Raw genomic sequence first — 14,670 nt, forward strand, 5'->3', positions numbered from 1 at the left:
ACACACTTTGCACACTTTGCACCCAACAATACTCCTTTAGCATGCTGCACAAATGGAGCTGTCGATGAAGCCTAAGTGAAAGTAAGAAAAGAAATACCCCCCCCCCCCACACACACACACACACTGTAGGGTTTGCTCTGACGGTACGCACGTTAGACGCCGGACGAGCGGCCTATGAAACTGAGACTCTTATTTTGAAACACAGTACAACCACGACAGGAAGCGGGTGAATCCGTTTCGAAAACCAAGCAGGGAACGTGAAAAATAAACTGCCTACAATCCTGAATCAGTATAATTCAAAAATCGATGCTGCATCCACGACGTCCCTCAACAACACATTCGAAGTGCAAAAATGAATGGGAAAGTGCTTCCTAGAAATTGAGTTCAGGGAATATGGGCGGGGTAACGTCGGCGCCTTCTCTCGCGCCCAGGCTACGTCAACGCTTCCTGGTCCCTGATTGGTGCTTTTGAAACCCATCACCAATTTTGAACCGTTTTTGTATTGCGGTAATTTTAAAAGTTTGTCGTCATTCTAGCAGCGCTCTGTGCAGGAAGAGAACGTATCGCATGAAACGAGGCACAGTTAGGTAATTATATTTTAGTCTTACATGTGTTCACGGTTTGTTTGGGCGATTTTACTGTGTGGTGGTTGTACGGACCGAAAATGTCGGCTGTTAGAATATCAGAAAAAGTAAGCATAATGACTCATTACTAGCGTTAGCATGTTAGCCATTTTAAGGTAAACTTGAAAATAAAGGCAGTCTGACAGCACGAGCACGCTTATAACTTTGTTCAGTTAACTGTGGCTTGTTAACATTCTCGTAAATTGACGTATTGGACAACCGATCGTTTAAAAACGTTGTAGCAAGCAAAAAACAGATTTTTAATATTTTAAAGTTATAACCCTAGCTAACTCTAACAAGTGTTAATATTACAAATCTTCTTTATGCTTGTTTTCTGACAGGTAATGATGGATGATTATTTGAAAATAGAGAAAATTGGTGAAGGTTGGTGTCTGTTTTTTCCACCCAAATAATTTAGAATATAGATAACTGGAAATGTTGTGCAGTTAGCATTGATAAACTGTCCAGCACTGTTAGAAAATACAAATATTTTGCTATAGGTAGCTGTGGAACATTGGGTGTGCTCATTGGAACTGTTACCGTTGTTGCAGGGACATATGGAGTGGTGTATAAGGGCAGGCACAAGGCCACAGGCCAGGTTGTTGCTATGAAGAAGATTCGTCTGGAGAGTGAGGAAGAGGGAGTTCCCAGCACTGCTGTCCGAGAAGTGTCTCTGCTTCAGGAGCTGAAGCATCCCAATGTTGTACGGTATGCCTTCTTTGTGTGGCGTTCCATTCCTACAGTTCAAAGACACTGCTGCTGATTAACTGATTATGTCGTCCTACTGGAGCCAAATGAATTACACACAGGTATAAGAGTTAGATATAGAATATAATAGTCCTGTTAGTACAGTTTACATTTCTGCAAAATTAACCTGCGACAAATATTTTACTATGTTAATTAGTAGTAAAGTAATCATGTGTCATACTGAAGTGGTTTCAGCACACTATGTTGTCTAAGGTGTTCAGTTTATCGTTCATAAAATGTGAGATCACATCACATTTTACCAAAATGTGTAAATGAAGGCAGTGTAATCTTGTTTGTTGATTCCAGACTTCTGGATGTCCTGATGCAAGAGTCTCGTCTCTACCTCATCTTTGAGTTCCTTTCCATGGACCTGAAGAAGTACCTGGACTCCATTCCTTCTGGCCAGTACATGGACCCTATGTTGGTCAAGGTAACTGTATTTGTGATTATCACTGTGCAAGGAATAGATATTTACATGTGCTTGTGTGACAATTACTTCATTGCAGGTAAAGTTTTTCATTATGTAATGGGCTGTGGAAATATGTCAAGTAGTGATTTGCATGACTACACACACACACTGTATAAAGCATGAAGCCTACAGACATCTCTCTAAAAAAAGTCACTGAGTTTAAGAGAGGTCCAAGGGACCATTAAAACATTTTTATTCTCCCTCCTCCTTTAAACCTTTTCTTAGAGCTACCTTTATCAAATCTTGGAGGGTATTTACTTCTGCCACTGTCGTCGCATCCTCCACCGGGACCTAAAACCCCAAAACCTTCTGATTGACAACAAGGGGGTTATTAAACTGGCTGATTTTGGCTTGGCTCGTGCCTTTGGTGTTCCTGTGAGGGTCTACACACATGAGGTGAGGATCTGATCACACAACAGCAACACATTGCTAGCAACACTGAATTAAAGATGTAGAGTGAGATAGTTGACTGACAGCAATAGTAAAGAAAATGCTCTGAACTGAACTGAACATTGAGCTAAACAACATTTGTGTGTTTCTCAGGTTGTTACGCTCTGGTACCGAGCACCAGAAGTTCTTCTGGGTTCACCCCGATATTCAACCCCTGTTGATGTTTGGAGCACTGGCACCATTTTTGCTGAACTTGCCACAAAGAAGCCCCTGTTCCACGGAGACTCTGAAATAGACCAGCTCTTCAGGATTTTTCGGTAGGTGCACAGATGTCGAACTTCCTGATGGGAATAAAAGCATGAAATTGGTGATATGGTTAATTACAGTAACAAGAAGTCATTTAAAATTTTACGTGGCATCTTAAAATGGCAGAAATGGGCTGAAGAGTAAACTGCAACTATGAAAAGAAATATAAAGTCTGTAAACTCAATTTCAGTAGATTAATTTCAAATAAAAAGAAATAGTGTCTTGGTAATGTTTTGGCTATTTTATTTTGATATAATGCACAGATCAGATCTTTAAATATCAATATCCTTAAACACATTACAGTGATGGTGTGAACTTCATTCTTCAGTAATGATCCATGGCTAAATAAAATAAATTGTGCTGTATATGCACTGACCATCTCCCCACCCACAGCACTTTGGGAACTCCTAATAATGATGTGTGGCCAGAAGTAGAGAGCCTTCCTGACTACAAAAACACTTTTCCTAAGTGGAAATCTGGAAATCTGTCATCAATGGTAAAAAACCTGGATAAGAATGGCCTTGACCTACTCGCGGTAAGAACTAATCAAGCACTTTTTAATGGTTGAGGTCTAAGAATGGGACTAAGGCAAATTGTCGTCAGGCTATTTTTGGTTCTGCTTGCTCAGCAACTGTTGAACTGCTTTTACTGCCTTAACGCGTGGTTCCATGGCATGTATGATTAACGAGCATTAAACTGCTGTCTGAGCTGAATACGTGCTATGTCTGCTCTATACAGGGGGCAATAAAGAGCTGAGCCAACTATTAAAAAAGCAAAAGATAACTGGAAGCCTGATGCTGCTGCTCACCCTGTATGTAACACAGGACAACATGGCTTGTTAGAAAGCATCGGGGGTCAGATGCTACGAACCATTTTCAGACGATTCTTCCCTTATCTGCTCAGACACAATATTCAGTCCACCACTGATGCACACATGAATCCAGACAAGACGATACAATCAAATATGAACCAACCAGATGAAGCTTGTGGTCGTTGAATAGAAGGCTTTGATTGATTGTAACAATGAAGCAACCTTTTCCAACTATGGACATTGATAGATTATTTGAATTTGTTCATTTCAAGTTAAAAGCTGAGGTTTATTAAGCAATGCACTTTTTACCAGCATTTGGAAGGATTTTGGTTTACCCATGTAACTATGCAAGTCTCACATAAATCCTCTTTCTTCCTCTCTGACAAGTTAAAATACAAATAAAACAATCAATCGATGTAGATAAATGTTTGTTTTCATCAGCATAACATAGTCATTTTTTTCTAACCAGCATTGGAAGCAGCTCAAGAATGTAACACTAGATAATAAATAATACATACACACAGATGACGTGCCAGAATAGTCATTTATAACTTTACTGTAACATCACCCAGGAAACCAGAACTCCACCAGCACTTTAGAGCATTTCTATACTCTACCTCTATGGATTCTTCTAGATTAGGAGTCACTAATCTAGATTCTTCTTCTAGATTAGGAGTCACATGAGCCTGGTTAGTGTCTTTTGATAATAAGGGAAGGAAGAGCAATGGGTCACAGCTGGCTGGGAGACCAATACCTACACTACTTTACACAGTGTGTAAAGTAGTGTAGGTATCGCGCAAGCCATAATAATCACATTTAGATTTGTAGCTCCAAATCGTACAGGCGTCATGTATACTGCTGACAGGAAGGGCAGTTTTCAGTTGACTGGTCATACTCATCAGATTTTTTTTCTCTGCTGTAGAAAACATTGACCTACAATCCTCCAAAGAGAATCTCTGCCCGGGAGGCCATGACTCACCCATACTTCGATGATTTGGATAAATCCACTTTGCCTGCAGCCACCAGCAACAAAGTTTAAAACCCTTGCAGAGTTTACATACTCAATGAATTATCTGTAAATACTTGTGTGTATGTGCATGTGAGACATCCTGTTGTAGACCAGATTAGTGACGTTTCCTTTTATTGGCGTCTCAATAAAGCATTTGTGTGAGAACCTCAATAATATGGGTTTCCTGTATTTTAATGAGCCAGTTATTCATTTGACATTTAGAGAGTTCTGCATCGATTAGCACTTAGCAAAAGACGCTCTAATGCTGTATTCACTTACATTTATGGCATTATGGAAATACTATATTCCAAACTTTGACATCATAAGCATGCTAATAACAATGTCTCCCTAACAACCTCGTTTTCTAGCTGTCAAATTGACACTTTCCGACCAAACTAACATCTTACCAATATCCTAGGGGAGGAGAGCTGCTGCATGGTGCTGTGTGCTCACTGCGGGATAAAACTGCTGTGGTCCCACATCAGACAGGCTGTGGTTGGATGTAAATCTGGTGGGTAAGATCTGGGCAGTTGCAGTAAACTGGGGAAAGTCAGGTTGACATGACTTGTGACCCTAATTTAGCTTCATACGTGAACTCCTTTTTAAGTCAGAAATTCTGCTACGTGGCCAGTCAAATGACACCTCCAGCATCTACGGGCCTGACTTAGCTGCTCCTTCTAATCCGTTTTTTCTAAATATGCAATGAAAAAGTAGAGGACCTTTCTCTCAGGCGACATGAGGAGCTGCGCAGAGTATAGACGGATAATGATGGGCAGATGAAGCTTTATGAAGCACTGAAGCCTTTCATCCAATTTGTTCACTCCAGCACAAAGCTTTTTGAAACTTAATTTGCTCTAGTAGGACATCTACTGGGCAAAACAGTTGGCATGAATTTGAAGCGTGTGGCACTTTGCAGAAAGATAGTGAATAAACTGAACTGGTCAAGGTAATCAGTACTAGCTGGGGCAGGGAGAGTTGGAAAACCAGCAGGGCAGTGGCCCTTGAGGATCAAGTTTGGACACCCCTGGTTTAGGGAAAACATCATTGTTTTTTTCATTTAAAAACAACAGTTTCTCCACTGTGGCAGGTCTCAGGCGATTTCTTTTGTTGGACAATATTTCTCCTGCTTTGGAAAACACTCACTCACAGGGCACAGATGAAGCAGGCGTACACAGGAATGCCACTGCTAATTTACGTAAATGGGGATAGACATATTTCTATCTCTCCCAGTATTGCAGGGGGTCCTCCAGTCTTCCAGTATTTGGCTCCATCATGTAGCGTTGGACCTCAATGGTTGCATCTGCTATTACATTTTGTGTTTGTGTCTGCCTGACACTGTCATCCAGGCACCGGCACAGGTTGTTACCTAAGAAATAGAAACATTTTTTGTGAGTTTAACTTTTCATATAAATCCATCCCAAATGGAATCACAATAGTACCTTGGGAAACAACTGCAACAGTTTGTGATGTTGATGGCTGTGGTGGTGGTGGTGGTGGTGGTGGTGGTGTTGATGAGGAGGTGGTGCTGGCCTTCATTATACTGTAGAAGCACATTCTGCTTGAATCTTTTTTCTGCTTCACCTGTTCTTGCAGGGATGAGAAACATGATTCTTTTAAACCCTGGGTCCAGTAGTGTTGCAAGAAACATAATGCTCATGGTTTGGATCCGATCTAGTCTCTCTCTCGGGAGCATCCTCAGCTTCTCAGCCAGAAAAGACCCAATGGATGGTGTTTTTTCCATCATAGCAAGTAAAGGTATGACCTTTTGAGACATACACCCTTTGTTCCTGAGACAGCTCGGTGGTTGCATTATTAAATGGTTCTAGGACAATGAATGAAATAGGTGAGACGTCTGTTGTGAGACTTGCCAAAGCAGCACCAATTGGCTCTCTTTGCTCAAACAGTCTCTGCACCATATTGTAAGAGCTGTACAAGCGAGTTCCACTTCCTTGATAAGTTTGAGCTGAGGCTTCCCCAATTGTTCCTGCACCACTGCAAGCCCCTCCTTTTAAAAATACAGTTAAAAAAGCATTTATTAAATTGTCAAGGCAGCAGAACTGTAAACAAAAGTAGCATTACAGACACTGTACAGTAATTAAGCCACAGAACTTAACTTTGCAGTGGTGCTGCTCCTGAGTATCCCACTATCTTGCTGGACTTGGCTCGGATGTCAGAGAGCTCAGGGGTCTGGTCAAGGGCCTTCTTCACCACTAAGTTAAGGGTGTGAGCTACGCATATTGCATGATTGAGTCGTAGCTTCCTTGCATGAGCCGCCATATTGGCAGCTCCATCTGTTACAAGGCATGTAACTTTTCCAGTTATACCCCATTCCCTCATCAGTGAGCCTTTCACTTGTGAAATATTTTCTGCAGTGTGCACCTCGGGAAAATGTTGCACTCCCAAAACAACTGTATTTAATGTGCTGGAATAATCAACAAAATGGCAAAATAGGCCTCTGTGTTGATAGAGGTCCCCATATCTGCTGTCAGACTTAACTTTCTCCTTCATCTCCCGGTACCTAGCCTCCACCATGGCTTTTAGAGTCTGAAGGAAATAAAAAGCATTTAGGGTAGTTTAAAAGTACAAGGTGGCTGTCCTGTGACTGATGGACTCAGGTTTGAGCCTCAGTCCTGCCTGTCCACATTGTTAATGGTTTTATTCAGTAAAATCACAATTTTTAATGCTATTATTACCTTCTTAGTGGGGAGAACATAGCTAGGAACGATTGAACTAATTTTATAAATCCACAGTCCTCCACAACACTAACAAGGTCTTCATTAATTTGTGATTTTTCTCCTGAGGAAAGAAAATAAAAACAAAGCAAAAACATAAATATCACACACATTAACTTATTACAGCTGTACAATATTGTTATATCAGTTAGCCACATATTGCACGCTATATTATTGCATTTTTAATGGCTCACCTGGTTTTGGGCCACATTTGGTGTTGTCCTTTTTCTCATGCAAAGCTCTGTAGTGCCTAAGCATGGATGAGGTGTTGTTGTTATACCCAGCTCCCTGGCACTTCAACAACACTTCACCTTGTACAAAAGCGAAGACAGATGAAGATGAATTGCATTGTTCCCAAAACATCATTAATCCCAGAGGGAAATTGCGTTGCGCAGGTGATTGCTGTGCATACCTGGTTAGGAGAAATGTTCATGATGATCAAAATGTTCCCACACAGGGGACGTCCTCCTCTTAACCGGCTCCATTCTCTCCCGACCCTCTCTCCTAAATCTCCCTCATCTTGAATGGAGGCTGAGGGGTTTGTATCACTGTCAAAACTTGCGGCAAAATTCGAACCGCTTTCTGAATCAGTCACTTGGTACAGCGAGGCATCGGGGTCATCATTTCAGCCCCGCCCCTAAATGCAGCGAACCTCGGTACGCGCATCGCTCATCATGTATATATGTATATGTGTATATATGTATATACACACACATATATACATGATGAGCATGTATATATATACATATGTATATATATACATACATATACATATGTATGTACAGATATACATATATCTGTCCCCACTGCTGTTCTGCATAGGTCTGAACCCCCTCAGCCAAATAATAAACAAGACTGGCTATGGATACCGACTCCGGAACGGGGCCACCATAAGTCACCTCCTCTACATGGATGACATCAAGCTGTACGCCAAGAGTGAGCGAGACATCGACTCGCTGATCCACACCACCAGGATCTACAGCTCGGACATCGGGATGTCATTCGGGCTCGAGAAATGTGGGAGGATGGTGACAAAGAGAGGCAAGGTAATCCACACAGAAGGGGTCTCACTCCCAGAAGGAACAATAGCAGACATTGAGAACAGTTACAAGTACCTTGGAATACCACAGGCAAACGGCAACCTTGAACAGGCAACAAGGAATGCGGCAACAGCCAAATACCTCCAACGAGTAAGGCAAGTCCTAAGAAGCCAGCTCAATGGTAAGAACAAATCCCAGGCAATAAACAGCTACGCTCTGCCAGTGATCAGATACCCTGCGGGAATAATAAGGTGGCCAAAGGAAGAGATACAGACCACAGATGTTAAGACTCGAAAGCTCCTCACCATGCATGGAGGGTTCCACCCCAAATCCAGCACCCTGAGACTGTACGCTAGCCGCAAGGAAGGAGGCCGAGGACTAGTGAGCGTGAGAGCCACTATCCAGGATGAAACATCCAAGATCCATAAGTACATCAAGGATAAGGCCCAGACAGATGACGTGCTGAGTGAATGTCTCAGGCAGTGGAGAACAGAGGATGAGATGCTGGAAGAGGGACCATCATGGGAGGACAAGCCCTTACACGGGATGTACCACCGGAACATAACTGGAGTGGCTGATCTCAACAAATCCTACCAATGGCTTGAAAGGGCTGGGCTGAAGGACAGCACAGAGGCACTCATCCTGGCTGCACAGGAGCAGGCCCTGAGCACCAGAGCCATAGAGGCCCAGATCTACCACACCAGACAAGACCCAAGGTGTAGACTGTGCAAAGAGGCCCCAGAGACGGTCCAGCACATAACTGCAGGGTGTAAGATGCTGGCAGGGAAAGCATACATGGAACGCCATAACCAAGTGGCTGGCATAGTGTATGTATATATGTATATATATATATATATGTATATATGTATATATATATATGTATATATATATGTATATATATGTATATATATATATATATATGTATATATATATATATATATATATATGTATATATATGATGAATGAAAAGGGACAGATGACAGAGTCTTTAGCTTTTTTTTTTTTTTTTTTTTTTTGATGGAGAATAAAACAGACTTTAATATGCTTTTAAAATAGGAGGGTACTTATGTCTATGTCATAATGAGTTAAATGATGTACGTCCTTTCTGCTAACGATAGAAGTTAATTCACAAAGTCCTTTAATCATCTTTGCCACTGTCCAGTAGGAACTCGCTGATCTCCTCTCTCATCTCACACCTACAAGTGTTGGAGAAAAGACAAAATATTCTTATTAGTGAAATTTAATGTGTCGCCTATGGAAGAAAATCTTGCACATGGACTCAACAAATGATCTTTTGTTATGGGTCTCACCTCCTGTGCCTTCTCTGAGCCTCTGACAGGATGTAGGGAGGAAGATGTTCTATTGATGACTAGATAGGAGAGGAAATGAACAAGACGTTCCATGTAAGACATGGGATGACTAAACTTTCCTTTATAATTTGTGATTGTGAGCCATCATGCAGTGTTTGTCCACTTACCATGTCTCTGATGGTCAGCTGACAGCTGTAACACAACAGGCTCCTCAGATCCATCGGCTCTGGTTCCCTGTAATGTGCAGAATAATCACGGTTTCAGTTAATCAGAGGATGTGAAAAGCATGTTAAAAGCAGTCAATTGTGGACAGATTCCTTCCATCCCAACAATCTAAATACAGTGGCTAATAACAACAGACCCACCACTGCTCAAATAAGTCAGTCACTCAGCACTTACTTGGCAAAAGAACAGCAGCCACCACAGTCCTGCGCTCCTGCTTTGGCAGAGCAATACTGTGCGGTGAAAGACGTGGACTCTGGCTTCCCTGGAAACACATTCGGTTAATGCTTCACATCTGGAGGACTACTGTGGGGAACCATGCATCTGTCAGATGGGCCTGAGACGCGTAATATAGACTTCACCTTGGTGCTTTGCAACCTTCGACCTGTCCACTCTTGGCCATGCAGTCTGAGAGAGCTGCTCTGAAATCAGTGTAGCCTGGAAGGCTGAAGCATCGTCTGAAAGGGGACAAAGCCACAATGAAGAATGCCACAGAGCAGGAAACGATGTGCACTGTTTCACAGTAAACAAATTCATGCTCCTAAATCACAACATTTGAATCACTCACCCACAGCCGTGTCCAGGGTGCACAGACAGAGCAGACACCGCTCACATTGGTCTCCTGTGGAGGAGCACCGACCTGCTGTCTGCAGTTTCTCACTGGTCCTACAGGACACAATCTATAAGTATCTAGCGATGTTTCTTTGGCCAGTGATGAAGGCAACACCTTTGTGACGTAGCATCACACCGACCTGTAGATGGTGCTGACTGTGGACGGGAATTCCTCCTGCAGCTTGGTGACAAAGCTCTCTGTCAGACGCTGGACACTCGCCTTGTCTGTCATCTGCTGGAAGACAAACCTCAGACCTACACTGATGCTTATGATAGAAAACAGAACAACCATTTCCAGAGAGCGTAGCTTCCCATCTGGAAGAAGGAAGCTTAATGTAACATGTCAGCCCCAGTAAGTCAAACAGATCAGAATTTATCTGTGTTTCTTTGTCGATTGGACATCCCACACATGAGCAGGCTTTGTGTGAAACATCACCTGATTTCTGTGGTCAAACAGTGGAGCAGAACCACAGGCAGCGCCGTTTTTCCAAACTATGCTGTAGCTACACAGAGGAGATATTTGTACAAGCAGCATCAGCATCTTTCAACCTTTCTAGGTAGTGTCATACTGAAACTCCTCCTTATGTTGGGACATTATTTAGCAGCAGTTCTGCTGTGAATGTGCATGGCACAGTGCTGTGGTGCTTACAGACATGCAGACCGGTACTGTGCTTTTGTCCTGGCTGCAGTGTGTAGATCTACTGTTACTACTGTTACCTTAGTGTCCAGGCTTGGTATGAACAGGAACGTCACGTGGAACAGATGGTTGTAGTAGAACACCTCTTTAGCCGAGTGGTCCCTCATGGGCCTCACCGATATTATGTCCCCATACCTGGAGTCTGAGAAACCCTGGTCTCACACACACACACACACACACACACACACACACACACACACACGTAATGTCATTTGTCACACAGAAAGACTCTCCTGCATTAGAACCCAGAGTTGGGTTTTACCCACCGTGTCCTGGGCCAGCTGTGCTCCTCTGCCCAGGGAGAGGCTTGTCAGAAGTTTAACAGCCAGTCGGGTGCGGCTGTCTCCCAGCATCAGTTTGCTGTAGCCTCTAGTGCGTGCCATGTGAACCAGCAAATGCTGTCTTCAAGAGGATTACACGGAGGAGCCAAGGTGGTTTACATTGAGTGTGAGGAAAGAGTACACACCCGCAGGTTCATCACAATGAACATTGATTGTTACCCTACAGCAGCAGAGGAATCATGAATAGTGGAAGAACTCTCTCTGACCTTAATGTGTTGAGTAGGTTTTGTCTGGCTGTTAGCGTCTTAGCTGAGAGCATCAGCTGCTGCAGCATCTGAGTGGCAGACTCCTGAACCTCCGGTAGGGCCTCATGGTCCTGATCCTGTGGTGCTGAACGCGTGCTACAGTTGCTGTGCATGAAGTGGTCCACTTCTGCTTTGTAGGTGCTGTTTGCTCTTTCTGGGGGTGCAAGGGCTGACACTACAACAGAACCGGGAAGGTCCAAAACCTAAGGACACATTCAATCAGTGGTTACAGTTCTACAGGTTGTCAAAGGTTTAGTTCAATAATGTTTTGAGGGAAATTCTTTTTGGCAGATTTGGCACAAATACCCCCTCAGTCAGGTTACATTGATGAGGTGTGGGTGGTCACAGTCATCTTACATCAGTCCTGTTCAAGTCAGTGGGTGTTACGGACTCCTAGCACAGTCACTAACCTCTTCCAGAGGGACGATGTAGAACTGGAAACCAGTAGCTTTAAACACAGCCTGCAGCTCAGCCATTGTCCTCAGTCTCTCCTCCACAGACCGGCCAACAGCACCACCCTCTGGGCACCCACACATTATTGCACACACATTATTTAGCCACAGAAGGAGTCAAACATTATCTAAAAACTTAGACATCACTCACTTACCATCAATGTAGACAATACCAGGAAGAAACCGCAATTTCTTGTGGACACTCTGACTCAAACCCTGCGAGGGAGAGGCAATGTTAGAGCATCGTATATGATACAATGACTGCAGCACTTAACAAAAGGTGAGAGGACCAAAACACATCTATACAGTGAAGTTGCTCTAAAGCTGACTAACAGACCTAAGCATCTAAAGGCCAATAACCACATCTAGCACCTGTGGATTACTGCCGGTCTACCAAAACACCCAGATTGTGGAGAGGCCAACCTCTTGGACTTGATGGAGCATTGAACAGGATGAAGGACCTCCAGATACAGCCAACAGCACCTAAAGCCAGAAAGGACAGCTGCAGTAGTAGTGGTAAAAATTCAGTAAGTGAGGAAAGGAACGGTATTACACAGAAGCACACGTACCTTCTCTCCAGGGAAAATGACCCGGTTCTTGCCCAGTGTGGCTCTGAACTTATGAATGTAGTATTCTTTGAAACAGGCCCTGAGGCAGACAATGTGGTTTAGTTGAAGGGAAACCCCATACTGCTTCACTGGTAGTGAATAATACAGCATCAGCTTGTATTTATTACCTACCTACTACTTCAAAATCCCTGCAAATGCATTTCAAAATAAAAGCAAAGTTTCACAATAAAAGACAGGTGCTTTCTGGTGTTAACTATTCAGGCGACACGAGCAGCGTATCATCTGCCGGGTTCCTTGGGTTCGAGTCTTACCTGCAATACACGTCTCCTGCTCTGATCACCACCGCCGCAGTTGCCTCCTTGCATTTAACACATTTTTTAGAAACACTAGAAAATCGAAGCACACATGCAGACATGATGGTTTTATACAACATGATCATGTATGTTTTCACATAACAAACGGTTATGGTTGCTCTTAGTTACGGCTGTTCGAAGCAGGGAAAAGCGGGTTTGCGGTCCTCGTCGATGCCTTGACAATGTTTGGTCAATGTTTTGTCGTCTGTACATGATGTAAACAGGCTTTACCGTTTTACAAAGCGTAATCTGACGCAGTTTGATCATCGCTCGTGTTGTAGATGCGGAAATAGACAAAAGTAAATAAGGACTGAATAAGTCTGCTGTTAATTGCTACCATCTTTAGTCATTAAAATGTAAAATGCTGATCGTTTTCATCCTGTCTGTGGAGTCTTGTTTACAAGCTTCGCTTGTTAAAAAAAGGCTCAAATATGCTGAGACATAAGCAAAAAATAGACACACTGGTCACAGGTTAATTTGTGTGTGTGTGTGTGTTATGTACAAGAAAACACATCTGAACATTTTCAGGGCTCCACGTAAATTATATAGAAAGTCTTGAAAAAAAGTTGGCAGTGGGATCGAATTCTGAATGGATTCAGATGTGTCACAGGTTGACAGACAATCTGGTTCAACTAACAGTGACTGATAATGAGTCCATTTATCCAAGGGGGACACCTCTGGCTGGATGATAAAGGTTGTTTTTTCTGTTATCGCATTCTTCATATTTTTCAAACTCTGACATTTACAGGGGGACTTTTTTTTCAAGACTTTCTAAATAATTTACGTGAAGCCCTGAAAATGTTCAGATGCGTTTTCTTGTACATAACGTACATGCCACACACACACACACACACACACACACACACACACACACACACACACACACACAAATTAACCTTTGACCAGTCTGTCTATTTTTTTTGCTAATGTCTCAGAATATTTGAGATTTTTTTTAATAAGCGAAGCTTCGCAAACAAGAGTCAAAGAAAGGACGCAAAGGTTCAACATTTATATTTCATTGATTAAAGATCGTAGCAATTAACAGCAGACTTTTTCAGTCCTTCATGTATTTTACCTACTTCTGTATCTACAACACGGTCAAAGTGCGTCAGATTACGCCTTGTAAAACTGAAGACTGTTTAGATCGCGTGCAGACGACAAAACATTGTCAAGGCCCTGACGAGGACATGTGACTGGCTTCAAAGCTGTCTTCTACCTAAGTGAGAGCAACCAGTGGGCATTCACAAGTCGGTCAGCAGTTAATCCAGAAACGCGTTATTCTTTAACACCGGCATTTTAAGCCTGAGTCGGCGTTTGTGTAGTTTTAACGGCGCATTGAATTCAGGTTGGTTCACGCTGTAATGCTCGAACCCACCTGGGCACGTGCGCGCTCCCCAGCTCGTCACTGTACTCCTCCTCCGCCTGGCACATGGTGCTATGAACTGAGGAGCGAAGGCACAAGGACGAACAAACAATTGTGATGAGACCAAAGGGTTGGGTCGAGATGAAGATCAACGCCACGGAAGAAGCAGAGACGGGTTGACGCGCAGCGACCAGTCCCTCTCTGCGTCTACGGCCTGTGGCGAACAACAACTTGGTGCGTTACCGCCACCAGCTGGTGTGGAGTGTGAACCAGGCGCGTGACCCAGGCGCGTGACCCAGGCAGACCCTGCTCACAGACAGAGACGTTCTGTGTTACGTTCCTGGGTTCGTGTCCGTGTGGGTTCTCTCTGGGTTCTCCA

At 43.2% G+C, this 14,670-nt stretch overlaps 2 protein-coding genes across 7 annotated transcripts; one reads left to right on the forward strand and one right to left on the reverse strand.

Moving 5' to 3' along the window:
- The first annotated feature begins 490 nt into the window (after positions 1-490).
- On the forward strand, positions 491-4,529 carry cdk1 (cyclin-dependent kinase 1). 3 transcript variants are annotated; one of them, XR_008692654.1, is made up of 9 exons: positions 590-691; positions 965-1,007; positions 1,175-1,331; positions 1,677-1,800; positions 2,065-2,235; positions 2,383-2,546; positions 2,929-3,070; positions 3,274-3,346; positions 4,269-4,529. XR_008692654.1 is itself a non-coding variant. In XM_029127224.3 (8 exons), the coding sequence occupies exons 2-8, from the start codon at positions 968-970 to the stop codon at positions 4,383-4,385; spliced, it is 915 nt and encodes a 304-aa protein (XP_028983057.1). In that variant the 5' UTR covers positions 491-587; positions 965-967; the 3' UTR covers positions 4,386-4,529. The 3 variants fall into 3 exon arrangements, 2 of the variants coding, with proteins under 2 accessions (XP_028983057.1, XP_028983056.1); XM_029127224.3 differs by lacking the exons at positions 590-691; positions 3,274-3,346 and adding an exon at positions 491-587; XM_029127223.3 differs by lacking the exon at positions 3,274-3,346 and having other exon boundaries at positions 599-691.
- ctu2 (cytosolic thiouridylase subunit 2 homolog (S. pombe)) lies at positions 2,762-14,519 on the reverse strand. Of its 4 annotated transcripts, XM_055502756.1 has the most exons (20): positions 14,304-14,519; positions 12,887-12,961; positions 12,576-12,654; positions 12,430-12,489; positions 12,162-12,222; positions 11,965-12,074; positions 11,516-11,757; positions 11,235-11,370; positions 10,989-11,120; positions 10,412-10,506; positions 10,228-10,325; positions 10,022-10,117; positions 9,837-9,924; positions 9,605-9,671; positions 9,438-9,496; positions 7,500-9,323; positions 7,282-7,398; positions 7,049-7,151; positions 5,795-6,899; positions 2,762-5,721 (listed from the first exon to the last, which is right to left on the reverse strand). In XM_055502756.1, the coding sequence occupies exons 1-16, from the start codon at positions 14,357-14,359 to the stop codon at positions 9,266-9,268; spliced, it is 1,512 nt and encodes a 503-aa protein (XP_055358731.1). In that variant the 5' UTR covers positions 14,360-14,519; the 3' UTR covers positions 2,762-5,721; positions 5,795-6,899; positions 7,049-7,151; positions 7,282-7,398; positions 7,500-9,265. The 4 variants fall into 4 exon arrangements, with proteins under 4 accessions (XP_055358731.1, XP_028983048.1, XP_055358733.1 ...); XM_029127215.3 differs by having other exon boundaries at positions 7,282-9,323; positions 10,412-10,503; XM_055502758.1 differs by having other exon boundaries at positions 5,795-5,936; positions 7,282-9,323.
- Positions 14,520-14,670: the final 151 nt, after the last annotated feature.

This window comes from Betta splendens, chromosome 15 (assembly GCF_900634795.4).
Source record: "Betta splendens chromosome 15, fBetSpl5.4, whole genome shotgun sequence".
Taxonomy (NCBI): domain Eukaryota; kingdom Metazoa; phylum Chordata; class Actinopteri; order Anabantiformes; family Osphronemidae; genus Betta; species Betta splendens.

Excerpts from the sequence above, each read along its gene's own strand:
- cdk1 (XM_029127223.3), top strand. The coding sequence starts at position 665 with ATGTCGGCTGTTAGAATATCAGAAAAA. Across the intron at positions 1,801-2,064 it reads TGGACCCTATGTTGGTCAAG|AGCTACCTTTATCAAATCTT; the intron begins GTAACTGTATTT and ends ACCTTTTCTTAG. Across the intron at positions 2,547-2,928 it reads CAGCTCTTCAGGATTTTTCG|CACTTTGGGAACTCCTAATA; the intron begins GTAGGTGCACAG and ends CCCCACCCACAG.
- ctu2 (XM_055502756.1), bottom strand. The coding sequence starts at position 14,359 with ATGTGCCAGGCGGAGGAGGAGTACAGTGACGAGCTGGGGAGCGCGCAC. Across the intron at positions 12,655-12,886 it reads GCAGGAGACGTGTATTGCAG|GGCCTGTTTCAAAGAATACT; the intron begins GTAAGACTCGAA and ends TGTCTGCCTCAG. Across the intron at positions 11,758-11,964 it reads ACATCGTCCCTCTGGAAGAG|GTTTTGGACCTTCCCGGTTC; the intron begins GTTAGTGACTGT and ends ATGTGTCCTTAG.